This window comes from Oryzias melastigma, linkage group LG15 (genome assembly GCF_002922805.2).
Source record: "Oryzias melastigma strain HK-1 linkage group LG15, ASM292280v2, whole genome shotgun sequence".
Lineage (NCBI taxonomy): Eukaryota > Metazoa > Chordata > Actinopteri > Beloniformes > Adrianichthyidae > Oryzias > Oryzias melastigma.
This window is the reverse complement of record NC_050526.1, coordinates 22423689-22451257: the sequence shown is the minus strand read 5'-3', so window position 1 is coordinate 22451257 and position 27569 is coordinate 22423689. Positions and strand designations below refer to the sequence as shown.

The 27569-nt window shown below is 38.8% G+C and overlaps 2 protein-coding genes across 7 annotated transcripts in view; one reads left to right on the top strand and one right to left on the bottom strand.

Moving 5' to 3' along the window:
• slit1a (slit homolog 1a (Drosophila)) overlaps window positions 1-5347 on the top strand; it is a 96985-nt gene extending 91638 nt beyond the window's left edge. For 2 of the 4 annotated variants that reach the window (XM_024296864.2, XM_024296863.2), the window contains 10 exons: window positions 48-145; window positions 228-367; window positions 970-1063; window positions 1148-1285; window positions 1357-1585; window positions 2104-2234; window positions 2326-2480; window positions 3243-3531; window positions 3906-4117; window positions 4199-5347. In XM_024296864.2, coding sequence (XP_024152632.1) covers window positions 48-145; window positions 228-367; window positions 970-1063; window positions 1148-1285; window positions 1357-1585; window positions 2104-2234; window positions 2326-2480; window positions 3243-3531; window positions 3906-4117; window positions 4199-4437 — 1725 coding nt within the window. In that variant the 3' untranslated portion in view covers window positions 4438-5347. Of the gene's footprint in view, window positions 1-47; window positions 146-227; window positions 368-969; window positions 1064-1147; window positions 1286-1356; window positions 1586-2103; window positions 2235-2325; window positions 2520-3242; window positions 3532-3905; window positions 4118-4198 lie in introns of all 4 variants that reach the window. The other 2 variants (XM_024296862.2, XM_024296861.2) reach the window with 1 other exon arrangement.
• Window positions 5348-8538: 3191 nt separating this feature from the next.
• On the bottom strand, window positions 8539-27302 carry wu:fc17b08 (ligand-dependent corepressor). Of its 3 annotated transcripts, none has more exons than XM_024296952.2 (7): window positions 27128-27276; window positions 21603-21668; window positions 21146-21222; window positions 20794-20926; window positions 20298-20618; window positions 20116-20212; window positions 8539-14473 (listed from the first exon to the last, which is right to left on the bottom strand). In XM_024296952.2, exons 1-7 carry the CDS (start codon window positions 27222-27224, stop codon window positions 9847-9849), a joined length of 5418 nt encoding a protein of 1805 aa, XP_024152720.1. In that variant the 5' UTR covers window positions 27225-27276; the 3' UTR covers window positions 8539-9846. The 3 variants fall into 3 exon arrangements, with proteins under 3 accessions (XP_024152720.1, XP_024152721.1, XP_024152722.1); XM_024296953.1 differs by having other exon boundaries at window positions 20298-20620; window positions 20795-20926; window positions 27132-27259; XM_024296954.2 differs by lacking the exon at window positions 8539-14473 and adding an exon at window positions 14712-18780 and having other exon boundaries at window positions 27128-27302.
• Between the last annotated feature and the right edge of the window lie 267 nt (window positions 27303-27569).

Sequence of the window (27569 nt, the reverse complement as noted above, 5' to 3'; positions counted from 1 at the left end):
CCGTTTCTACTTAGATCTTTTGCAGATGATACTTGTTTCCTCATCAGGGTAAGAACTGCGAGTCAGGCCTGAATGCCTGCGTCAGCGGCCCGTGTGCCAACGGAGGAACCTGTCGAGTCCACGAGGATGATGAGGGAGAATATAGGTATGAAGACTGCAATCACCACGCTAAAGTTAGGGAATATCTCTATTGTTCAGATGTGATACTGATGTGCGTGGTGTTGTAGCTGCACCTGTGCGCTGGGCTTTGAAGGCCCAACTTGCAAAATCAACACTGACGACTGCGAAGACAACGACTGCGAAAACGGAGCAACCTGCATCGATGGAATCAACAACTACACCTGTTTTTGTCCCCCCTACTACACAGGTTAGTTTGAGTTGACATTTAAAACTAAAGCTTTCAATTTTAACCTGTCAATGAATAGATTCACATTTTTTGAAACATGAGGGTATTTCAAAAATTCAAAAGTACTATCAGCTGCTACTTCTTTGTTCTGCAAACATATTGAAATAATTTCTTTAATCAAAATCACTCTTTCCTTTCTTAATTTTGATATTTTTTTTTTACTTTAACTCAAAATCCTAATAAAAATAATCTAAAACAAATTTTCACCAAACATTTTTACAGTCATGATTCTAAGTGATGAATGGGAGAATCTACGGGGTGCAATTTATGTCAAAAATAGTAATCAGATGAGTTTTTGAGCAGTAAAGTTAGTGGAAACTTTCCTTTTTTTTTCTACCTTTGACAGGAAGATCCAAAATTGATAATTTATTATCCTTTGTGTATCAAAATATTGTCTATTGTGCAGTGATATGGATTTTTTGTCTTACTTGTACATGAAAAACTTAAGATCTCATCTCTGCTTTATTAAACACCTGATGTTGACTCTTCTCTTCTTTTTTTTCTTTTTTTTTTGTCTTGTTCTGCATTTTAAATCCCTTTTTTAAACCTTATGCTCTCTGTAGGGGAGATGTGTGAAGAAATGGAGGACGTGTGTGCTCCAGGAAGAAGTCCCTGCCAACACCAGTCTACCTGCCTCATCACCTCCTCTGGACCCAAGTGAGTATTTCTGCCAGGAGCAAACCACAAGATGTCTTAAATGTGTGTCTTCAAGCAGAGTTGATTGTTGTGTTTGCTGTGTAGGTGTGTGTGTTCTCCTGGTTACGTTGGTGATGACTGCAGCGTAGATTACAATGACTGTGAGGAGCATCGCTGTCAGAACGGAGCTCACTGTGTGGATGAGCTAAACGGATATTCATGTATTTGTCCTAAAGGGTTCAGGTGAGAACAATGTTCTTCTTTTTTTGTCAGTGTTTCCTTATTTTTGCTCACTTCATCCCGTCTCCATGCAGCGGTCAGCTGTGTGAGGTCCCGCCGTCCCCTCTGTCGCTCTGCGAACTGGCTGACTGTCAGAACGACGCCCCCTGCGTGGAGCGAGGGGGGCGTGCACTTTGTCAGTGTCCGCCAGAGTTTGGGGGGCCACGCTGCGAGAAACTAGTAAGCGTCAACTTCATTGACAGAGACTCCTACCTCCTGCTGTCGGACTTGAAGAACTGGCCCCAGGCTAACATCACTCTACAGGTACTTCATCTTTCAGGTGATGCTGCCTTAAAGTCCCCCTCCGATGAAAATCCTGTGTTTTGGAGTTTTTAACATGTATATGTGGCATTTTTCTCACAAAAGAGAACAAATGTTATAATTTGCATGAAAATTGAATTTATGGTGAATTTTTCTCATGATGGAGGACATTTCTAAACAAAATTAAGATTAAAATAGCTTTTCTGAGTATCTTTTGTTTAAATAGTGTTTGGACAAAAAATGGTGTTTGAAAAAGCCTGTAGTTGTTAAGTACAATCTACAAAGGGCGGGGTCATTGCATCCACTTGTACCCAAATAGATCCATTAACGCCTTTGTTTTATTCGTCCGAGCTGGCATCTGGCTCAAAACTATACAACTTTATTTTTTTTTCTCTGTCTAAAACGTTATAATTAGAGCTCAAAGAACACTGGAACACTTTTACAGTAGATCAAAAGATGATTGGAGTGGGACTTTAATGAAAACGGACAAAATCCCTCATTCAAATTCACTTTGCCTTAAGGTGTCCACAGCTGAGGACAATGGGATCCTCCTGTACAATGGAGACAACGATCACATTGCTGTGGAGCTTTTTCAAGGCCATGTTAAGGTTAGCTATGACCCCGGCAGCCAGCCAGGACATGCTATTTACAGGTGAGAGGCCACATTTTCCTTTAGTTTTTGTCCGTATTATGAATGATCGTGGACCTATAGTACATCTCTCATCTATGTTTCTCTTTTCCAGCACTGAGACCATCAACGATGGTCAGTTCCACACCGTGGAGCTGGTGACCTTCGACCAGATGGTGAATCTGTCCATTGATGGAGGTCTCCCTACCACAATGGACAGCTTTGGGGCGGTGCGGCCCCTCAATAGGGAGGCTCCACTATACGTGGGGGGTAGGGGCCCTCTCCAGAACACACCTCCCTCCTCTGCAGGCACTCTTAACTACTACACTACTATTCAGTCACCACCCTCCCACTCCGCTTTGTCACCACCGCAACCAAGTCCTTCCTGTCAACCATCCAAGCTCACGACCCATCAAGCCCTCCACCCAACACTACTCCACCTCTCAGTCATGGCTGTGTTTGTTAGTGGCCTCGTCGTCTGTATGACTTACAGTTAACTGTTAATGCACTACGAAAAAAAGAGAAACATCTTTATTGTTCATCAATGTGAACTGCTTTTTCTACTGGATAAATGGTGCCCTCTAGTGGCCATGACAGGAACTAACAGACACAGTCCTGTGAACTTGCTTGGACATTTTTTGCTGAAAATGTGAATGTTTTGTAGAAAGTAGGATGGTCACTCTTAGCTTACAGCATCTTGGATTTAAAATCTGAAATAAAAAACGGCTAAAATCAGCTTCTAAGATGCCATGACAGTTTGTGCAGGAGTGGCTTGATATTTCTGTGGCTCGTCTCAGTCCTGTGGTTGTGTTGTGCTTGTCTTAATGCATGCAAGGTCACATTTTTCCCCCCTCTGTTTCAAAAATGACATGTCTCGTGGTTTTAAAAAGAAATTGATTTGACACAAAAGCTACAGAGACATGCATGTTTGAAATCCCTCCTTTCATTACTCTCATACCAGCCCTGTGTTAATCGTTTGTTTGTGAGTCAGTGTGTGCCGTCACACCTTTAAGCGGCTCTGTCTTCCTTCAGGGATGCCAGTGGACGTCCAGTCCGGCACGTTCCGTCTGTGGCAGATCCAGAACGGTTCCAGTTTCCACGGCTGCATCCAGAACTTGTACATCAACAATGAGCTTCAGGATTTCACCAAGACCCAGATGAAGCCCGGCGTGGTGCCGGGCTGCGAGCCTTGCAAGAAGCTCTACTGCGTTCATGGCATCTGCCAACCTGACGGGGCTCAAGGACCAGTGTGCCACTGCCAACCGGGCTGGACTGGGGCGCACTGCGACCAGCCGGCTCTGAACCCCTGCCAGGGGAGCAAGTACGTTTCAAACACTTGATGAGGAGGTCAAAGGGCAGAATTTATAGGAAAGCTTTTTCGCTTCTATAGAGGTCATCTCAGAAATAACCTTCTATCTCAGAGTTTTCCATGTTTATCATAATAGTTGAACAATTATTTTGATTTTGATTCCTTAATTATTTTTTACATTGTTATCATATAATTTCACCCTTTATTGATAAAATATGAAAAGATTTTATTTTAGATTTTTCTTGGATGCCAAAATGTTTGTATCCATCAGATCCATGTACATGAGAAATAAAAAAAAGTTTTTCCTTTTCTTCTAAAAACATTAGACTGATCTGTTATTAAAATCTGGCGACTTCTTACAAATCTGATCATTATTCTTTTACTAGGTGCGTGCATGGGAAGTGCATCCCACTGGATGCTCAGTCGTACCGCTGTGAGTGTCAGGAGGGTTACCGTGGCGCCCTGTGCAACCAACAAGGGGAGCTGTTTAATCCCTGCCGGCGCCTGTCCTGCAAACACGGCCGCTGCCAGATCTCCGACACGGGAAGCGCATACTGTCACTGTGAAAGCGGCTACACCGGGGAGCTCTGCGACGCAGGTGGGCTTGTGATTCTAAAGCTGTATGCTTTAAAGGAATTCAAATTTACACATTTGCTGGGTTTGACTTTTGTCTTTTAAGAGTCGGAGTGTCGAGGGGAGCCCGTGCGAGATTTCTACCAGGTGCAGCGAGGGTACGCCATCTGCCAAACGACGCGCATGGTCTCCTGGGTGGAGTGCAGCGGGGCCTGCAGCACGGGGGCGTGCTGCGGCAGTCAGAGGATGAAACGCCGGAAATACACCTTCGAGTGCAGCGACGGAACCTCTTTTAGCGAGGAAGTGGAAAAGACCATCAAGTGCGGCTGCGTGGGGTGCATGTAGCCCCACTCTTTCTCATCTCCTGCCACTGCTACGGAGCCGAAGAAGGAAAACAAGATTGAAGAAAGAAAGGAAGGGAAAAGACTGGACGAAAGCAAGGGAGGGGAACAGGAAAATAGAGATTATACAGAATATATATAAAACCTCTATCTATATATTATGGACTACAGTGTTTGTAAAATAGGACATTAACTTCCCTTCCGAGAGGTGTGACCTAGAGGAAAGCAACAATGTAGAATCGACAACAAAACATCCTTGCAACCCACATTCTCCTGTGTTAGTTCCCCTTTCCATCTGGGAGGCCTCCGACAGCCCAGCCACCATTTTCCTCTGTGGAGGCAGTGAAAGAAAACAGAAAAGGGAGGTATAAAAGGAAAGCCGGACTGTTAGACTTGGCAAAGCTATCCTGAGTTGAGCTTGGCTGGGTTGACGGGACTGTGCTGGGTGCACTTTGGGATACGTCGTCATTTTAGGAGTAGCAATTCCTCCACCAGAATGCAGTTATCTATCAAACACGTGCAGGCAGATAAGTGATAGAAACAAAGGTGAAGTGGTGCTTCACGGGTCGCGGTTGTTTGCTGTGCGCTAACGCAGCATAGAAACTCCCTGCAAACAGAGACTGCACTGACTTAGCAGCACTGAAACCAACAGTGTTCCACCTCACCGGAGTACATGATCACACATGCATGGCATGCACTCAGCTAGAGATGGCTCCTGTGCAGCAGCTGCTCTGCGTCAGCAAACCAGCGTGGCGCAGGCAGTCATTACGAGCCCCCAGCATGTATAGGCTCAGGGTTAAGAATTTTTTTTTTGCATAGTCCCACCCCCTCGTGAGCAGGAGACCCAATAATCCTGCTCCGGTTGATGCCTGCAGTATTAAACTTGTGCAAAGTGTTGCATGTGTGGAGAGGAGTTTAAGNNTTTTTTTTTTTTTTTTTTTTTTAAATGTCATTACAAATGTTATTACAAAAGATCTTAGATTAACATTCTGTTTTGTTGTGTCTAATTCCTCATAATGATTTTTTATACTTGTTATGATTTGTCTTAAGATGCAAAGAACTGCTTTTGCTGCCGTGCAAATTCCTACATATCTTTACACAAAATTTCAAATATATATACATACATAGCAGCAGAATAAAAACAAATTTTCAGCGGCCAAAAATGCAGCAGCAGGTAGACCTTGTTGTATAAGAGGCAATATCGGACTAAAACTATGTTTAATATTGTATATGTTGTCTTCCATGTGAATATTACATCTAATTCATGAGTCTGTGCTTGTTTTTTATTTATTTTATTGAAATGCATTTTCTTGTAGAGTTAAAAAAAATTCTGGTGATCAGATGATTTTAAGAGATTTCAAAAACCCTTAAAAATAGGGCTTTAATACTAAAAAATGCAAAATCTGACATTGAAATGTTCAGTGTTTTTTCTTTAAATTTGTAAAAACAGACCCTTTTCCTTTTAAATAACCTCGATGGGTTCCATCATCTGTATCTTAGATTCTGAGAGTTTTTTTTTTTTTTTTAAGTCAAGCTCAACTGATCATAAGCTGCTGTCAAGCCAGAAGAAGCAGGATGCCTCTGTGGATGCTGGTGAAGCTAAAGATGGATCATATACTGAGATCTGTTCAACTGTGTGAAGCATTACACGCCAGATACGGACAGAAAACAACAGAGAAAGCTATGGACGCTTTCATTGTCTGTCAGCTCTGGTTATCCACTCCCTAAAGGAAGAAAAGGCAAAAAAAAAGTAAAACAGTGCCAATTACAGTGAACCGTGAAAGCTGAATGTATAAATGTGTATAGATAAATATGCCCTATGCTTACTCATGAAGTGGTAACTCTTAGCTGTTAGTTTCAGTGTAAGATAAAAGTCACATCCTGTCAGGATGAGGGCCTCCTTCTGCCTGCAAACTGGGATTGTTTTGTTTTTTTTAATTGTCTCATTAAAAAGCTGCAGAGACCCAGATTTTTGACACAGTACACTGCTCCTGTTCATATTGCTACCCATGTTAACGTTGTATCACATGCTGTTAACGTGATGCCAGTGGTGTACTGTACTAATCCAAAAGAGTTGATGACAGTCACTGTAAGCTGTGGGCCTTCTAAAGGTGCATCTTGAATCAAATGTGACTTTCTTTTCATGGCTCCTTCTCCTCTTCTGCATCGATTGGTGCATTCAGCTTCCTGGTAGACATCTTAGTGGTGCTTGTGCTAATCTTGAGATGTGATTTCATAATCTGGTCACGTGGCCAGAACCACAGATTTTTCATCCTATTGAACTATATACATAAATGTTGTGCGCAACACGATGTCTCTGTTGTATTATGGTGCAAAAAAACATCAGAACTTTGGGTTTCTGTCTGTTTTATGTTGCAGGACTTGATGGTGGGATTGAACTGAAAAACTCAGTTATGCTGAATGTACGTAGTGCCACCGAGAAAATGTTTACCAAACCTCCACTCTTTTCATTAAACTTAAAAATGTGTGTGCTTTTACAGATGTCTTTGCCTTTTTCCTCCATTTCTGTCCCCCCCTCCCCAAAAAACCCATCCAACTAATTGAAACCATTCTGGAGAAAGACCGCACGCCCCCGTGCACCAAAAGTTATGCTTGGAATGATAATGATAGGAAGCAAACAAAGACAAGAATAAAAGCTAGAAGAGAAATAAGGAAAAAGAAGTTGCTGTATGAGTATAAAATACAGGGTAAGCATTTTAACTTTCCCATTATCCTAACTTTCCCAGTAACCTAAAAATCATTTAATTTTTTTCTTCATCTCTTGATTATCTTGTTAGGCTTCCATGGAAATATTGGTTTTATTATTTTTTCTTTGGGTCTCTTGGCTTTAAAACAAGTATTACTCAATAAAAACAGAAAAACAAATACCTCAAGAGAATCATAGAAATAAAACAAATGTTAGTGCTTTACTTGCAAGTATTCTGGACGAATGAGCATTCTTGAAGCTAAAACATGATCGGGAGAGGAGGTGGCGATCAGTGTGTTTACTGAATCAACTAATGATTTTAAGGTTAATAAAGTAAAAATAAAAAATTATAACCGGGTCAAAGCCGACCCCAATATCAGAAAAGACATAATTTCAGAATATTTTAGAATAAAAACTTTGAAAAATTGAATTTTGTTGAAATCAAGGTTCTTAAAAGTCAAAAAAGCCTTAAAGGAATAAATACATTTGAAGTCTTTTGTGCACTTAAAAACTAAAATGGGTCGGTCAAAACCTGACACAAGACTAAAGTTAAAGCAAAGATATGGAAGTGGAGTAATGAGCAATAATCAGATGGCAATCCAGTCAGTCTATTTTATTTCTAAACTAATGGCAAGACAAGCCAAAAAAAAACTTTTTAAAAAGTCAATATGGAAGCTTTTGAAGCAAGTGATTCCTAAAGTAACTCAGAGTTTGTTTACGTTTTACATTCACTTGTCGCTGACATTTTTTTTGCCTTGTTTTTCTATCTGTAGCAAGATTTAATAGCAAGCACTCTTTGGTCTTCCTTTCTTTTTGTTTTTTGTTGCATTCCAACTGTCCGTATATAATAAAAGCACATATTCTCAAAAACAAGTTGACATAACAGCAATAATTAGCAGCCCATTTGTAGATTTCTGGTGAATTTTAACCAACAAGACATTTCTTCAGAAATAAACCACCCTTCTAAGTAAACGTCAATTTTTATCTTAAATATCTGTCCAAAATGGCCTAAATCCCTTTTTGACCAATAAGACAATGAAACCAGCCCTTTTAGATTTTTGGCATCAGTTGGAAGGAATGTTTGGACTAACCCATCAACGTGAATGAACCAACTTCACAATGTTGGAGTGGTTTTGGTGAGAAGGCAATGTGCCGGCTATGGGTGACAAGAAGCCAACTGTTCACCAATCTGTCCCACAGTGGGAGCTTCCTCCTGAGCTGCATGGTTGTCATACAGACAACCATCCACGACAAAATAAAAGGTATCTCAAAATATTGGTAGAGATTGGTAAATGTTCCTTCTTATTGTTTTGTCGAATAAAGTTCAGATCTCCAACTATTAACTAAAAAAAAATGTGAATTTGATCAATGGGATAGAATAAAACAGTCAAGACGCAATGAAATGCAAACATATTTTTATCAAATCCAGAAAAATACAACTTGTAAAGATAAAGATGCATTATTCTTGGGTTTACCACAAATAAAGCAGGTATTTCTTTCTAATATATACAATCAAAATCTTTAAATAGCAAGTGTAAAGAATAAACATGTTCAAGTCTGATATTCCATGGGAGGTTCTAGATCTGCCAATGCCTACATGTTTTTTTAAATAACAATAAAAACGGGGGGAACGGTTGTGAATGAATAGCTAACTCTCTTAAAGGAAATTACCACAATTAAAAATAAAATAACATAACACTGTACTAATATGGTACTTTTTTTTCCTTGACATTACATAGAAGTAAACAGACGTCACATTGTGAAAACTGGCCTGACCGTGACAGTAAAATAACAAAACTGCGACATAAAATTCCAGAACCAGTTTGTGAATAAACAGGAGGAATTGTCACCTGGGGATAACAGCTGAGGAGATTTAAAATTAGTTTTGTAACGTGCAAAAAGTTCTTGCAGAGATTTATGAGCCAAATTTCTCCAAGTCACGCTTTCAAGCTTAGGCATTAAATGTGTCCATTTAAAGAAATAATGCTAATGCAGGTAAAATATTCAACAGCTAAAGCAGGAGTACATCCAAAACAACACTAAAACAGATGATGAAGTGTCCTGAACCTGTTCCTCCGAACAATTTAGATCAACTTATGTGCTTATAAGGTTTATGTTGAGGGAAAGAGGACATTAAAACTAGTCAGGTGCAGTATGGTCAGAAAATCTTAATGCTATAGGGAGATTAGAATTAGCAGGTGAAGAACGGACTGCAAGGAACAGAAACTGCCTATCGAAACAGGAGAGGCATTTCACATTTTGTTTACATTACATTTCATAAATAAGGCACCTGGTCACATCATTCATATATTCACAACATGTTTGGAAAAACAGGCTGGAGATACAAACTGCCAATTTGCAATAAGTAAACTCAAAGCTCCCTCCTGTCAAGCTTTCACAACAGCAAACCAGAACGCACTTCTGTCTAAAACAACTGCTATGTACAAGAGAGCAAATAAAAGAAAGGCTAAATTAAATTTGTGAACAACAGCACCAAACCCCTGACGTTTGCTTTGCCAACTTTGAAAATGAGCTGAAACAGCAGTTTGTCATCTCCAACCAGGTCCAGGACTGCCGTGGCGCAAAGCAATTCAATCTCAAATGAAGATAGCCGCACCTACTGAGAAGGGAATTCACGCCATAACCACACACATGTATTTGGTCCTTCTTAGTACACTCCAGATGAACTAGAGGTGAGTCATCTCCTTATTTTGTCCTGGTGCGCTTCGCGGGGTTCACCGAAGGCTCCTGAGGTCTTTTGGTTCCCGCTTTAGTTGCACTAGGTAGCAGCAAGGCAGCTTGACTTCTGGTTGAAGCACCACTTCTTGTGAGGGCGGGTTCTTCTGCTTTCTTGATGGCTTTGGGGGGTATTGTTTTTAAAACCGTGGACTTTGTGGCTTTCTTTGAAGGAATACTGGGGCTTGGAGGAGCAGCTGCTTCCATTTTTCTCTGGGATCTAGTGAGTACCTGGTCAGGAGAGGCTTGAGCCTTCACATCTGCGTTCTGCTGCAACGTGTTGTCACCATTTTCCATGCCTTTGACTTCAGCAGCGCTCTGAGGGCATTCTTTTGCTTGGATTTTAACCGAGTTGACTTTATTTGGTGAACATTTTTCCACTTCTGCCTTGTCTGCTTCGCTTTTCTTACTGCTGACCTTGTTTTTTGATGTGTCCCCAGGACTGGGCTCAGGTTCTTTAGAAAGCCCGAGCCGTTGAGAAACTCTCTTTGGCAGCTCTTTCTTAGTTGCATCTTTTGTAACTTTACTACTGGCCTGAGCTTTGACTGCTTTCTGTTGAAGTGAAGGCTTTGCTGATTGGGTTTTAGCCAATATTTTCCTTTTATCCAGCTTTGACTCTTTCACTTGCTTAATACCTGGTCCAACTAACTTCTTCCCCTTCATGGATGGCTTTAAATTTGACTTGGCAGCAGACTTTGTAGCAGCCAAAGTTTTCATCTTTTTACTCTGTAACATTTTTGAGGTCTCCTTTAGTCTAACGGTGGACTGCTGAACCTGCATCTTCTCTCGGATGTTTGAGTACTTCCTCAAGATTCGGGCACTAGCTGGATTCTTAGATTTTCCAGATGATTTCTGAGAATCTGGGATTTGTGCATGAGCTTTGGTGGAGGTGCATGGCTTTTCTAGAGTCTGAGTATTGCTGGTGGGTTCGGCTCTCTCTTTCCCTTTGACTGCATTCACCACTTGCTCCAGTGCTTTGGCAATGAGCTTCTTGCTCTTTGCATTGCTCTTTACGGGAGAAGCAATGGCGAACTTTTTCAAATGTTTCTTGAGGCGTTCTGCCTGTATGCTCGGAAACACCCCTTGCGAGGTTCCCGACGCGCTGGACGAGCTGTGGAAACACAGCTGAGTTTCTGACGGAAGACGTGTATTGACCTTCTTGACAATGACAAGAGATTTTGTTTCGGTTGACTCCAGGAACCAGCGGCAGATGCTGGAGAGGTTAAAACCTTTCATAAATAGCATTTGGACTGGTGAGTATTTCTGCTGTTCCAAAGACTTTGGTTTGCGTGTCCTACGTTTACTTCTCCATATAGCTGCCTGCCTGTCTGCCTTGTTTTTGTACTTGACTGCAGGCTGGCCCTCTTTATCCAGTTGCACCCAACCTTTCTGCATTTTGTCATACTTGAGGTTCAAATTTGAAACGAGCTGTTGACCACCTTCTCCAGTCAGCACTTCAAAGAACTTATTGGGCATTTGTTTAGGGGGCTCGTGCTTTGGGGCAAAAAAGGGTGAGCTGTGGGGCATAGTCGTAACAGAACCTGAAAGAGACTTAACCTGAGATTTATTTGTCTTAACAGGGTTGGATAGGTTGATTTGTCTTGCAGTATCAGTAAGAGCACTGGTGGGAAGTGCCAGCGACCTTTGTGACCTTAAGCTGGATTTTTTGCTGTTTGCTGGTTGTGACTGGGAAACAAACTGAGGGGACATTTCGGGTTTTATGGACTCACTCCTCAGCGGCATTCTTCTGGGTCTATTCGAGGTGTCCTCTCCACTTACAGATATGTCCTCTATCAATTCTGGATTTGTCTTTTGAATCAAAGTGTCATTTCCCTCCAAATCCTTTTGCAAACTACGTCTACTTCTTAATGGCATCGACTGCGTTTGAACTTCACTTTTTACGGAGCTTGGATTTTCTACAGAATTTGGTTTTTGACTATCAAGTTGATTTTTCTCCTCTTCCTCCTCCTTCCGGCACTCCTCAACGACTTTTGCAGATCTCAACTTGTGTTTGGTCTCGAATCCTTTTGCTAGTTCTTTCTTTTGTGTCTCTTCTGGGGTTACTTCTATTGGTTGTGCACTAACATCTGTTTTAGGACATTCTGGGACTATGTTTTGTTGGGATTCTTCAGAGGTTGGGGGCTTAGATGGACGACCTAAAGAAGGTTTAGTAACAGGAAGTGAATCGGGAAGGACCAAAGGAGGAAGCTGGTCTGCAGGTGGTAGAATTAGAGTAGAAAGTTTTGAGGGAGGAATGGTTGAGACAACACTTGAACTGATGTGTGGTGCTGAAGTTCCGCTTTGCTTTTGGCTGGACGATCTAAGCTGACGTTTTGACTCGACACTCAGACCTAGATCAGCAGGCTGAACAGGAAGAACAGGTAAGATGTCGTTTTCTCTCTGTATAGTCTTTTGTCTATTATTTTTTTTACTTCTTAAAGAAGGTGGAGATACTTTAGTTGATGATGTATCTGAAGATGAATCTGTAACTTGCTGAGTTGCAATAGTTCCCTTTAAAGATGTTACAATTGGAGAAGATTCAGGTGAACTTTCATCTCCTTTCTTTTTCTCCACATCCGATTCAAGTTTAGAGTTAACCAAACTATTGTTGAGCACATTCTGCCCAGACTTTACAGGACTTTTAGAAGGTGAGGTGGGGTTGCTAAGTGCTCGGTGCCGTAGGCTTCTGTCAGAAGATGATACAGGCCGGCCATTAACATAACCCACTACATTGGATTCTGATTGTGGCAACTGATGGATTTTGGAAGTCTTTTTCCTACGCCAAGGTGGTAACTCTTTCAGAAGAGAATCAAGTGTCTTTAAAGATACATCATGGTTCTCCTCCTTATCTTTAATCTCTAAGGGTAGATCACCATCATTTTTTTCTGGTGCTGTAATTTCTTTTTCTTTAATCTCCTGCTCTACTGCATTTGGCACAGATACTTTTTCTGTCTCTTCAGTGTTGTCCTGCTGTACTTGTGCCTCGGGTTCAAGTTTCTGAGACTGGCTATCTTCCGTGTTCTCTTCTTTACCTTTTTCTATGTTTTCCTCAACTTGAATTGGTGCTGATGGATCACTATTCTGATGAAGGATAGACTTTGTCTTTTCTTGTTCATCTGATTTTTGGGGCTCAGTGGCATCTGTGATAACCTTCTCTAATGGTTCCACTCCTGTTTCTGCTGCTGTTTGCTCAGAAATTTGATCTATGACTTTTTCAGGTTCTGCCAATGTTTCTTTTGCGACTTCAATTGGAGGCTGACCGATACCGTTACTTCCATCTGCTGTGTCTGAATCGACATTTGCTTCCTGCTCTATATCTGCGTTCAGATCCGTTTCTTTGTTCTCTACTGGGCTCTTTACAGGAGAAGACGGACCAGAGGGCACCTTGGTTTGACACTGATCTGTCTGACTAGGTTCAACTACTACGTTGTCTACTTTACTAGCTGTGGCCACCACACCATCTCCTGGTTCTGGTAGTATGCTCTCATTGGACTCTGCAGAGGGCGTTTGTTGATCCAGCGTTTCCCTACATGTTCCCCCAAAAAGCATATTTACATGGGGTACACCTTCAGGTTTAGACAGGATTTGTTTTGGAGTGACTAAAGTGATCAACTCTGGCATTGGATTAGGACAGTTTCCCCTGCCGGCCAATGTCCGAACCGTTTTTAACTCCCAGATCTCATCTGAATACATGTGTCCTCTGGTGCTTTTTCTGGCATTCCGACGAGGGACAAGGCCACGTCGCTTTTCCTTAAAACACTCTGTAATTGGCTTGTCAATAAAAACAATATCACAGTGGCCCAAATCTGGGTCAACCACTGCTGTGCAGTCTCTGGACTGATGTTCGGCTGATGTCCTGATAGTCTTCCTGGCAGTCCTAGCAGAATCTGAGGGAATGGTCATGTGAACTGAAATTAAGTTCGCTTGCGTTTTTTTGGCATGTCCGAGATCCTCTCTGTGCTTAACTTGATGTGTTAAACTCGTCTGATTGTGTCTTCTCACAGAGGAACTGAGTCTGGCACTTTGAGTCTCTGCTCTACTGGATGAATTCAAGCTGCACTTGTTCTCTTCCATGGCATCGGATTGAGAAGACATGCTGGCATTGAGAACACACGAGACTTTCTTGCCTGCAGCATTTTTGGTCATTATTTTCATTTTAAGAGGTGCATGATCACTGGGGCTGCTTTGCTCTCCATCTGCTGAATTTGTAATGGGAGTCCCCAGAGGTTGGTTACTCCCCGATACAGGGCTGGCAGTTAGTGATGTTTTAAGGGACAAGGCTTTCTCTGGAATCTTGTTTGTTGCATAGCTACTTGGTAAAGAATGGACTTCTGCTTTGGGAGTAGATTCATTGGGTAACTTTACCTCAGGGGATGACTTTTCAGGCATAACAGTGGAAGAAGCAGTTCCATTGGAGCCTGAGGTTTTGTTAGAGTCTTTCTGTGCATTGGTGGACGAATGGGCTTTGACTTCCATCTGAAGAAAACCAATGGCGTCCACTATCTGCCGTTGATGGTGCAGACAGAGTTTGGCCATGAACTTTCTCAGAGTGGAGGTAGACTGTAGATCTTTCGTCACTTGAAAGTCTTGAGACTCACTGTGAAAACAAGGGCAAAACAAGTTACTACACTGTAGTGTAACTTCACATTTTTCCATGTAATCTTTAGAAAAATTTTGTTTAGGCTGACATACACAAACAATTTAGTCAGCAACATTTTCTAAAAAAAAAAAATCACAGATAAAAACTTTAACTTTGAAATCACTGCATATTTATTATTCATTCAATCAACATAAATTACATTAATACATTTTTAATAATTACATTTACATGTCAAGTAAAAATAAAAAACACACTAATATTTTTTAGCAAAAATGTTACAATTTCAAACATACTGGTAAACTAAATCAGTTTTTTTTTTTCAAATCCCAGCCATTTTATGAGCTGGTAATTTTAAGAAGTAAATGCTGATTCATATAACTAAAACATTTTATAGAGAAACTAAGATTTGTAGTGCACATATTCTCATTACCATCATGCACTGCAGGATACTGCAATTACCATAACACAAAATGTTTGTATCACATAATATAAAATAATAATAAAAGATGCAAGAAATAAAGAATATCATGACTGCTGTTCAAAGTAGAAAAATGCTACTTTCTTAAGCTACATAATAGTTTATCTATTAATAGCTATACAGAGGGTTTATGTTGATACCTGTTTAAGAGTGCAAAACAAATGTATAAAGAGAATATTTAGTTATTTTTATCTCAACCCTATGATTGGGATACACATAGTCTCTATAACCTCTCAAAGAAAATTTTAAAGAAAACTTGGCAAAGTCCATCTTTAGAAAGTTCATTTCACATCACTGTATGGAGGAGAGGTTTTAAATAAAGCACCTGAGGACAAAAGATGTAAAATCCCTGAAGGTATTATTTAGCACTTTAAGTATCTGTAATTCGTTTCAACTGAAGTAACAAACCACCGTTTGGTATACTAGATTATGGCTGGTTAACAAATAAATACGAGTCTCTTATTAAACTCTGTTTCACATACAACCATTTCAATGCAGGACATCATCTTCAGATCTAAAGTATGAAGTTGATGTGCCATCTCAAATATATTAGTTTATTGGTTTTGGTCTTTTTAAAAAACCTGCTGAAAAGTCATGCATGTCTAAAAACTGACACTTTAGACCTGTAAAAGAGATGGAAAACCCCCAGTTTACATACGACAAATACAATTACAACAAAAATATTATTTCCCTGGCGTAACTTGCCTTTTTTTAAGTTATTTTGGTCAATATTTCTGAGCCACTCTGATAAAAATAAAGAAGAAAATACAACAGACTAGAAGCATCAGGAAAATAATGGCATTGAAACTTGTAAGATAAAATGTCACAATAGTGACATAACTATAGAGTAACCCTAGTCTGTATAATTAATGGTAATAACTTAAAAAGTTCTTTGACAGAAAATACTTTTTTTTTTACATAAAAAGGATTTTTATGGCACAGTTTTGAGAATGCACTAGTTCAGCAGGATTTGAAGGTCACATTTGATCCTCTGAACACATTGATGATATAATATTTCACTACATGGGCAATGACTCCAATCATGCTAGACTTACAGCTTTGTCATACAATTTTAAATTATAATGTAGAAAAAATACTGAAACTGCAAACGTGTTGTATAATCGGACATTTTAAAAACTGTCTATGGGTGAATTATGTATCAGTTTAGGTAGGTAAATGCATGCATAGAATTTTAAACATTAAAAAGAATCTATTTCTTCTCTAATTTTTACATTTACCAATCTTATGTTGCTTTAAAGCACTTAACTTTATTTTTTATTTTTTGATAATATACATTAGTGAGAGTTTCACTTCATACGTTCTTAACACAAGAAAACTAAGCATGCTTTTGAAAATATCCTTACAATTAAAATGTCCTCTTTGGAAACAAAACAATGACACTTGTTAAGAGAGAGCAAACAAACCTTTGTTACATCTGAACACTGAGATTCACACCCTGAATGTCTTAAAGGCCAAAGTGACCAAACAAAAACAAACATTTTAAATACCTAAATAACTTATTGTGTTCACATGGAAACAATGCATTAAAAACTTAACCTTAACATTGCTCCTAGTAAAACCCATTTACTCTATTAGTAAAATAGTATTAAGTATAAAGAAGATGCTACTTGAAAAACTGCAACACTGACTATAAAACAGAGAAAAGTTGAACCTGATCCGATTCTTCCTGAGAGATACCATTTGGTTTGTTACATTAGAAAGTAGTGCACAGACAATTATACTGTAAAGTAAAACACAGTTTTATCAAAATATCCATGTTTTAAAGCTGTTGGTACCTATTTACTAGAAGGTACTTTATTATAAAATGTTAATAAATCTTAAATGTGCTTAAAAAAGTTTTTCTTTAAAGCAGAACAAGTCATTTATGTCTTTTCGAGAGTTTGTTTAAACAACACAATCCAGAACTATAAAAGGTGTAGTGGGAATCTTCACTTAGTAATAGTGCAGTAAGTTAGTTTTTCATTTTTTAAACCTCTTTCTGCTTATTGTAAATGTTAGGTGTGATAATACACAATGAAGTGTCCTCCTGAAGGCCATGTCTGAATTCCAGGCAAAAGTTCTACACTAAAAGCAACACAAAGCAGCAACAGGTTTCCACTAAAATCACTTCAGTAGCACCACAAAAAGCTTATAAAACACATTTAAAGAAAACTGTATGGACCTGAGGTTTGATGAACACATAACTCATTTTTTACTGTTTTAGATTAAATACCAATGTTTTTACCTTATCATACATTAATTTCTAAAAAACTTCTTATGAAATGATATCAAATAGTCAAAAACAACCTCTACCTCTAAAATTATTCAGTCTTACTTTAAGAGCACATTTGAATTGAAGCTCAACTGCAAAAAGAGTAAAAAATGAGAATATATCCACATAAAAAATTAAAAAGAGCTAAACTTCTGCCCTCCTCTTGTTATACATTAGGAGTTAATCTATATTTATGAATCTAACAGTTGCAGGAGCTGTGTAACACTACTCTTAAGCAACTGTGCACTATTAATTGAAAGGACAAACAGTCACAGAACTTGCATGAAGAAACTCTTCAGAAAGCATAGTGTTGAGTTGAGAATGTAATGTTTATCTGACATGAGATTCTCCATTAAACTGCATTTCAGTCTTTTGACTGCAGCAAAAGCAGAAATAATAAGTTAGAAAAATACAATTTCAAATAAATAAAATATTTAAAATAAAATATGTGTATGAACTTTAGACACAAGTGGATTTGTAGAACAGCACCAAGAGGCTTTCATTAAACACATACATGAAATGCTTAAATTAAAGTGGTAGATTTTTCAAGAGACAGTACTTGGAGAAGACACACAGGGGCGCCACATACTAAGCCTTAGTTGGAACTATAAGGAGGGACTGTGTGTGGGCTATTGTTAAAGAAGTGTCCCACACTGAGGAGGATCGGGGTCCCTTCAATCTCAGAGACAATATGGGATCATTCCCTCTTCTGTGGGCTGGGAAACACCTTGTTTGTCCACTTGGCTAATCAGCTTCGTTTTCTTTTTGGGGGGATGTTTCAAGGTCCCCAGACGCTCCTTAACTTTGTATTCCAGGGTGCTGTGTGGAATTCCATAGACGGACTGGGCTTTAGACACGCTCATTTTCCCACCCATCACCTCAGCTATGGCCTCTTCCAGAAGCTCTAGGTTATACTGTCTGTATCTCCCTCGTTTCTTCCTCGGCTGCTTGTTGGCAAAGTCGGATTCTGAATGAAAGTTTTGAAGGTCAGTAGGTAAAGGGCAAACATCCCTCTCTAAACTGGAGCTGTTGGAGGTCACGCTGTGCTGGGCCGGTATCTGTTTGGGTAGAACAGAACAGAGTTTCTGTCCAACATCTCTCTCGCAGATGGATCCTGAGTATTTGGGGGACATGAGGTCTGGTCCTGTGGCAAACACTCTCACTTGGGGAATTTTCAGACTGTAACATGATGATCGAGAGAAGGACAGTTCTTGACTCTTGCATAGCTCCTTAGGGAGAATGGAAGGTGACTGAGTCAAAAGTCCACCAGTTTCCAATAACCTGGGTATGTCGTTAAGGTGCTCTGTCGCTTCAGCGTCGTTTCTAAGCTTGATTAGTTTTGGAAACCCCAGAAGAACTTTGGAATCTTCAGAAGATGCATTTTTGAACAGCTCTGGATCGCTCCCCACATCAGGCTCTTCCTTGATGTGCACCGAGTATGACAGGGGTGAGGAAGGCTTATAACAGGCAGAGTGGCTGAAACTCCCCTTCCTGCTCCCATCCTTTAGGTCCCTCATAACCAGCCCGACTTGTCCGTCTGCCTTCAAGGATCCCCTGATTAGATGGAAGGAAATTGGATGTAAGCAGAGCTTCCACAGTGGCCCTTTCTTTTCTAAAGAAGGATGGGTTGAGGGTGAGGGGGTGTTGGCCACTCCTTTATCTTATAGCCTTGCTTCAGTAACATCACAGAAACTTGTAGAAATGTCTGCAAGTCTTAAGATACAAGAAAAAAAATAATATATATATGTATATATATATATATATATATATTATAGCTTTTTCAAATTTAGCTTTAAGAACAACAATAATAAAACAAAAAAGAAACCATAAAAATAAACCAAAAAGTATAAAAGTATAAACTTTCTTCGGGTCAAATTTTTTCCAAACATAGAGAAAGAATGGATTTCCTGTTTCTGCAGTAGCTTTACATGTCAATTTTGAATAAGAGTATAAAAAATATAGAACACCAATGACTGATTCAAAAACAGTGTGTGACGTTACCACTGAACAAGCAACACCAATAAGAGTTAGGCGGGAAAAGGTTTTTATATGTTTAAATCAGCCAACATTAAATCATTTCATCACACAAAATGTATAAAGATGCATTAAGTAAAAAACACTGTGCTTATAAAAATGAATAGAAAGAAATGTATCTACGAGCTCCTAGCAGACAAAGTAAAAAAAAAAAATAGAAGTGAAGTAATCCAAATGAATCCATATATAGTCATAAAACCAAACTATGTGATGCACCTGTTAAATAAATTTTAAAAAATTGTTTAAATTTGGAATCAAATGAGACAAAATGCCAACTACAGTAAATTTTATTTGTGGTCTTTTCAGTCTGGCAAAGAAGAAGCTTCTATCTTGATATTTTTTGTGATTTTCGTCACTTAATGTTCTTGCTTTAAAAAAAAATATCCCTGTTACAACTCAAGTTTGATAACAGTTTAGAGAGATTTTTTTTTTTTCAGTATCCTGTCAGAATCCATAATCATACCCATTTTCCACAGCTTCATCCCACACTATGTCATGCGTTACTGTAGTTTTTATAGATGTTATTTTAGCATTACAGACCTTTAGAGACTTAATGCTCTTCAGCAGATCATTAACAGTCAAAAGTGAGCAAACATTACATCAGAAAATGTTCAACAGAATAAAGGAAAGCATCAAACTCTAATAAACACACATGCCAACAAACAAGCAAGAAAATCCAGATTCAATGTGGAAGCCATAAAATGTATATTTTTACATTTATCCCTCAGTTTTTTCGGGTTGATCAGAGAAACTCCACAACATAATTTACTGATGTTCAAATCTTATCATCAACTGATCAAATGAACTTTTTTTTATGAAACTTAGACTTCCAAGCACACTCAAAGCAGTTCTTACCTTTTTAGCATAGATAGAGCTGGTGACAGAAGAGGACTGTGGACAGGCCGGTTGCTGCTATAGTGTTTCTTTTTTATCGACAGGTCAAGCACTCCATCTGTTACAAAGAGTCACAATATTATGACATCTAACTAGTTCACTAGTTGTAATAATCTTAAACATGATGAATGTATTCACTCTACCTTGTTCACTGGACTCTGCTGGGGGTTTCTTGACGGTGAGGTCGAGAGGAGCGTCCTGGTCAGCCATGAGGAGCTTGGTTAGGACAGGGTTCTGGTTGAGCGCCGTCTCAGCGGCTAAAGCAGCAGGGCTGGTGGGAGGCGGGGCCCCTGAGTGTAAGGGCTGGCCAGGCGGGCTTTGGTCAGGGTGGGGCATGGAGTCTGTGTGACTGTTCTGGGGGAAGCTTGTTTTTGAGGTGTATTCTCCAGCAAATTGACTGATCATTATCTGGAGAATCTCTGCAGCCACTATTGGAATGCGAGGGTCTGAGAAACTTGGTATGTCTAAAGGAAAACAAAAAAAAAACGTGTTTTTTAAAAAAAAGTTTATGAACAAAATTTGAATGCAACTGGAGTGACTCGCCTAACTAACAAAGCCGCTTTTGTTGCAAATGTCATTGTTTGAGTTAATTGATACAACACACAAATGCAACCACAACCTAAAGGTAAACAGACTCACCTTTTTTGCGGAAAACTGCATTGAGAAAGTCTTCTGTTTGTTTCTCGAGTTTGCTGATTGCGATCTGATCTTTAACGAGGAGTGGCTTCGGGTTGCCTTTAAGTCTGCTCTTATTTACGCCAAGTAAGTGTTCCTGTCAAGGAACAACAACCTTTAAACAATGGTCTTTAGAAGATGCATACAGAGCAAAAAAGATTTTATATTTTAACTGCTGGAAATTGTTTTTAGTGACGACAGTTATAAGATCATGAAATCATTAATATGATGCCAGCATTCATGAATAAAAAGGTTGTCTTCTACTTTTAAAGTTTAACATCCAAATAAATAATACAAATGTAAAACAAATCCTTACTTTGACTTTATTTCTCCTCAAACAGCAGAACAAGCAGTTTTCATGGAATGACCAATCTGATGTCACATGATTAAAGTCTGTGGATACAAAGAAAAAAGGATTTGTTATGCACTAAAACAAAGAAACAACATTGTTTATTATCTCCAAAAATAGTTGTTTAAGGATAAAAAAAAAGAAAAAGTTTGACAGATTATTATTTAAAACATTCCCCATTTCTATTTTTTCTTTTTTCGTTTATGAGTACAATTCTGTCAAGAGAAATAAATGTAAAAGAGTGGGAGGTAATGAAACTGTTCTGATTTGTCTAAGCAAGACTTCCCGCCGACTCACGGCACACATAATTAATTACGTCATTATCCTACCAACGTCTCTTATTGTATACCCCTTGCTATCCAAAGGGCCAACTTTGTGATCTCATCTACAAGCAGAAGAGGTAAAAAACAAAAAAGACACTCACCCTTAAATAGTTTTAGGTCTTCTACCAGTTCTGGCCCAATCAGACCATCAAGAATGTTTTCAAAACCTGGAAGAAAAGACATCAGTCTCTAAATATGTGGTTTCAACTGGCAGGTTTAACGTCTCAATCAAATGTTTCAATCAAATCCAGATTTCATTTCAGGACCGGAAGAAAAAAAATATATAAAATAATCCAAGATTCTCTTCAGCCTTTCAACTATAATTAAATTGAAATTTGTGTCTGGTAAAAGCCGTTATTTATCCAAGTGTTCTCCAAGAAAGAAACTGTCCATGTCTGATATGTGCCATACAAACAGAGCTCCCTTTTCCACCCCTATAAAGAAACCATACTATATAACAGAGTGAATGTGCCCTTTATCTGCAAATAGAGAAAAAAAAAAAAAAATCTGTCAAGTAGACGTCAGATTAGATCTTCAAACAGAAAAAAAACTCCAGAGAAAGCATTTTTCACACATATGACAGTAAAGGAAAATGCTTGAAATGTGGTGTGTTTATTTGGCATTAACACAATATGATGTCTGGCTCCAGCCCCCGGGGTCAGAACAACCATCCATGACATCTACATGAGTTGAATGGAGCACTAAAGAGGTCAAAGACAACATCTGTTAACTGAACTATATCTCTTAACTAGGTTATAATATTAAAATTATATCACACAAAATACTCAAACTAATCTGACGTGTTTTATAGCTGATGGATACATCTAAAGGGAAATAACCACACATTATGGCCTAAAACAATTCATTTTTTAGAGATTATTTAGGACAATGCGCAAAATCGACAAAACTAATCAAAATTCAAAACTACAGCAAATGCATACTTACACTACACTGATGCAAAAGAGCCTAATAAGCAGTGAAAAAGTCCATTTGTACCACTCACCCTGCTCTGAAAACTCAAAAGTGCAGGAAAAGCCGTCAACTGCCGACGCTGCACTCTAACTACCAACAAATTCCCCATCCACTTCTCATACTGACCACACATAAAGGGAGGGGGGGCCTGAAAACATAGAGAGTTGCCTGTAGCTCTGTCATGGGTCTGTTTCTGGGTTAGTGCACAGAACTTCAGCTGGAGTCATCCAATCCCATTTCTGAACAGTTTCAGAGGCGTGCAACGAAAACTGGGTCATCCCTTTTCATTTGGCAGAGCAGTAGCATGACATCAAACTACTCTTCAGAAATTCAGTTTAAGAGTAGTTCAAAATGTGCCACTTTGGAGACCGTACAGAGCATCCTGGTACAAATTCTGTGACTTCAATGAATCGACTACTGTAGTATGAGTCTAATAGTGCTAAAGATTCAGAACTGCAACGATACTACTAAATATTAGTTTACTTGTGTTTGTCTTGGGAAAAGTGGCTTATATTATCACAGTGTAAGATTACAACTGTCAACTTTTTAAAATTTCCTTTTTAATCAATCTTAAAAACAAGGCAATCCCGAAAAAGGAAACCTATAATATTTTCTAATTTTTACAAAGTTTATCCATACAATAATATTAACAAGATGTCTGAATTTGATGAAGCCGTGACACACCAAACACCTGGAATAGACTCCAAAAATGCTTTTTCATTTACAAGCCGAACATGAATATTTTAATCTTTTTCAGACCTAGACCTTGGGCTAATCAGAGAAGAGAACAGTATAAGTGTGAGTGTCTCCATTAGAAACTGTCTTTCAATGTCAGAAACCCAACATGACCTAGCCCTTGTTTTAATTTTTTTTTTTTGGTGAGAGCCAAAAGATCCTTCAAGTCCTGAGTCTTTTGCATCCTCACTGGCGTCTTTAGCAAAGAGTAGATTAGGCAAATTAATTCCAGCGAAGTGTCAGAAGCAATCCATGTTGGCGTGCCTGAGCCGCTGAGCTGGTAAGACAGCGCTTTAGATAACAGTCAAACTAACATGGGGAAGGACTACAAACAGAAAATTATTGAAATGATAATAATATTAATACTACAATCGTCTACATTATTCTAAAGTATTTGTTTTCTTGTTTATGCTTCATCTGCTTTTTTGTATTTCAGATGGAGTTTTCCTTTCGTAGCAGATTTTCTCCAATGCATCAGACATTACTTTCAAGTTAAACATTGTATTAATACGTCATCCTATGTTTATGGAAAAATAGCCAAGAAAATGATCCCAACAACTTTTCATTTATATATGTCTACTTGCAAAAACTTTATGATAAACATTTGAAGTTTGCAGAGGAAAGCTACACATAAATTCAAAGACATCTTAGAAACATCCTTCAACATGACCATGCAGTCATAACAAGAGGCAGATGAACAATTATCTAAGATACAACATGTTAGTAGGATAATCAAAATATCTGTTTTGGGGAAACAAGTCCTGAATATAAAATATTTTCTCCTTTGCTGGTAAAGAAAAAAATAACCCAACTTCTAGTACGTGAATAAATCCGTCAATAAAACCAGCAAAAAAATCTGCTCCGTAGAAAATATGTAATCCAAACATATGTGTGTATATCAGCAAAAGATTTACCCAATTCACTGTTTTGGGTCATCAGTTCACATAAGTTGCTAGTTCTACTCCCTCAAATGCTTCACATATGTGGAAATGAATGTCACGGTGCTTGCTAAAGGTGTGTTTTACACAGTGGGGTTGGCTGAAAAAAATATTTCAAAGACATGATGTTTGACTGTGGCTGAACACAAGCAAACAAGCGCTTACTCAATTCCCAAATATTTCTGCTTACAAATGAAAATATAAAACACAACATATGGAGAACAAAACTACTTTTGTGTTCTAATTGTTCAAAAAGAAGCCATAAAACTACACAATCTCATTTATCCCGCTTTTCCATTTAGCAAACATTAGCATTAATAACTGAAATTCCAAACATTTCTGGTTTCATCAGCTGGGTTGTTGCTTTCCAAATTCTCCCAAATCTGGACAGAGCGCACATTTTCAGCTGCGCAGTTTGCATCTGGGGGCCGATGATCCATAAACACATGTATGGAGCAAACATTCACACTATTGTTGTCACTGTTCTATGGGACAATTGTGCTTGTCTCTGCCCTGCAGTTTTACTGCTCACGTTCGATGCAAGGACAAAATGTTCATTTCAGAGACAGTGGAGTGGTGGTGGCGTGCAACCATCTCCACCAAAAAGCCCAACAAAAGTGTGTCCTTGTTGACGTAAAAAGAATATGCCATTCTGTAGAAAGGCAGACTGATGCTGTTGTCATGTACCAAGCAGCTTTACGAATACAACCCAAACACAAGGGGCGTTTGTCAATCATTAACACAGAACTCACTAACCAAGCACTGATCATAAAGCTAGCATCCTTTATGTATGCAATCAACAACTTCACTTGGGTTCATTTTCTAGATGAATTTCAACTGTACATACACTGCATAAAACATGAAGAGCTCAACCAAATGTCAGGACACCACGTTCAAATGATGTCAATGCGCTACAAGAATTAAACCAGTCAAAAGCTTAAATGTGAATAAAAGACTAATACTCATTTCTAAAGCATTTTTATTTAGATTGCCTGTATTTTTGAAATGTAAAATCAGAATCTGTCTCAGTAAGGTAAAAGGGGGGTAATCATTTCTAAATAAAATGTTTAGAAAACATGACATTCACAATCAAAAGGTCAAAAGTTTAAAAGTTTAATTCCTGCTAGTTCTACTTTGTTATAAAAGAATGTTTCAAACATCTATTGCTTTAAACTTAAACATTTTGATAAAAAAGGTGACTTTTTGCATGTAATTTTCTAAATATGTGTGGTCAGTGCCCAACATTTTTTGTTGCCTGCACGGACCCGGACGACGGGTTAGGGTCAGATTAATACGTGCGACCATCAACATTTAGTCTTGAAAGTAGGGGTGTGTACAGGCAAGAAAGTGGCAATATGATATGTATTGTGATACATGTCTCGCACTTTGATATATATTCCAAGACTGTGCCAGAACAATTTTTCACTTTCTTTTTGAAGAGTATGACTTAGAAACAAAAGCTAAGTCATACTAAGTAATACTTGTCTCATAACAACAAAAACCGTTAGGCTAACTGAACCAATGAGACTGAACATTTAACACAAGCTGGTTCTCATGAGATCTTGTTGTTCTGGTGCGGTGTAGAGCTGGTCACAGTCTGCTGTGCTGCCAACTAGTGGTCGGGGGTTTAGGTGGAAAACTAAAGTAAGACACTGAAGGTTGCTCACAAATAACTAAATTTAGTCTTGTCAGCATTTTAATTTGATACAAGTATCAACAAATTAACAATATATAACCAAATCAATTTTTCTCTTCACCCCCTGCTTGAATACAGATAAAATACATGCGAGCAATGCAGCAATATGCAACGTGAATTTAAATACGTTTTTGTGCTTGTTGCACGAAAATAAGAGCCATTTTCAAAAAATAGGTTTTTAAAACTAGCTCTAAATAGAAAAAATTGACAGTTTTCCAAACGGTATTTCTGCACAGCGATTCATATGAGGGTGACCTCATGCTTTTACAGTCCGAAAACTGTCATTAAACACAAAACATTTATTCTCCCATTAAACGCATGACTTGCATTATTTATATTTGCATGTGTATATCTACTAGTATTTCTGACCAAAACGTTGTAATTGTTATAGTTAACGTAATACAGAAATTTTATATTTTACAGGTAAGTGTAGGGGGGGAATAATTAGTTTGAATGTTATTGTATTTACAAGGCTAAATTAAGCTGTAATTTTTTTCCTTCTGTTACTTAGGACTGAATGTTGAATATTTGAGAAAGTAAATATTGATCCTCTGTGTCTTTGTGTCTGATGGGTTGTAACTGTAAACCCCTATGCAAGATTTTGTTTTATTATATCTAGATAAATAATATAAAAATGAATGCGTTAGGGAAGCTGCACATAAATTGTAAGCAATGTTTACTATAATGTAAACGAAGTGAACAGCAGCTTTGTTTTGTTGTTCCAAAGAGGTTGTTGAGGTTCCGGAAGTGAGAAGGAAACGGGACCATCAGCAGGGTCTCAGCTACTTCCTCAACGGAGACATGCGCGTACACGGAAAGTAACTTGAGAAAGGCAAAGAACCCGATTGTTAACCGAGAACATGCCCCGAAGGATGTATACAGCCCTCCCCCCACCCAAAAACAAGATATCATCATAGCACGAGAACGCGCATTTCAGTTAAGGGGTCGCTTTTAGCCGACGCGACATCCAGTGACACTCCCTTTAATGCAACCGTAGTGCCCTTTAAACAAACTAACGTTATGGCAGCGATTACTTTGAGCCTTCAGCTGACTCTCAAAGACAACAGAAACGGTACGGCAGCCCCTGGGCTAGCCCAACAGAGTCACTTTTTACACATTTCCTTTACAGTTCCGGCTGAAAGGGAAACAGTTGAGGACAAAAAAAGTCGCAGGGAGATGCCCTGAGTCAGTGCGGTAATAGATGATTATTTACTCCCATAAAGGACCCGCTACAGAACCGTTGAGTGGGCGAAATTGTGAAATGCGTATCTGGCAGAATTCTTACCTACACAATGAATGAGTTTGTGTCGCCACGAATCAAGTTCCTGCCGAAAGCCGCGCCTGTCGATTGTGCATTGCTGCGTTTCGCAAAGACTCGCCATTTTCTATCGCTCTCCTCTGGCGGGCACCAGCACGGAAAGAGGAAGCGCTGGGCAACGTGAACGCGCACGCTTCACGCAAATGAGGAAATCGCGTGAAAACAAATGCCTACATTTTTCACTAGGGCACCAAATACACGATGAACCATTGATCCAGAGCGGTCAATTGACAAATAATTGATTAAATTAGATTTGTTTACAGTAATACGAGTCAACAATTGGACGTTTTTGATTACTTTCCTTGATTTGACAAGTCAAAAGTAGCCAGTTCTTAAAAAAAAAAAAAAAAAAAAAAAACACACATTGTAATTTAACAGTCAAATTATTATGCAGATGATCAGATATGGA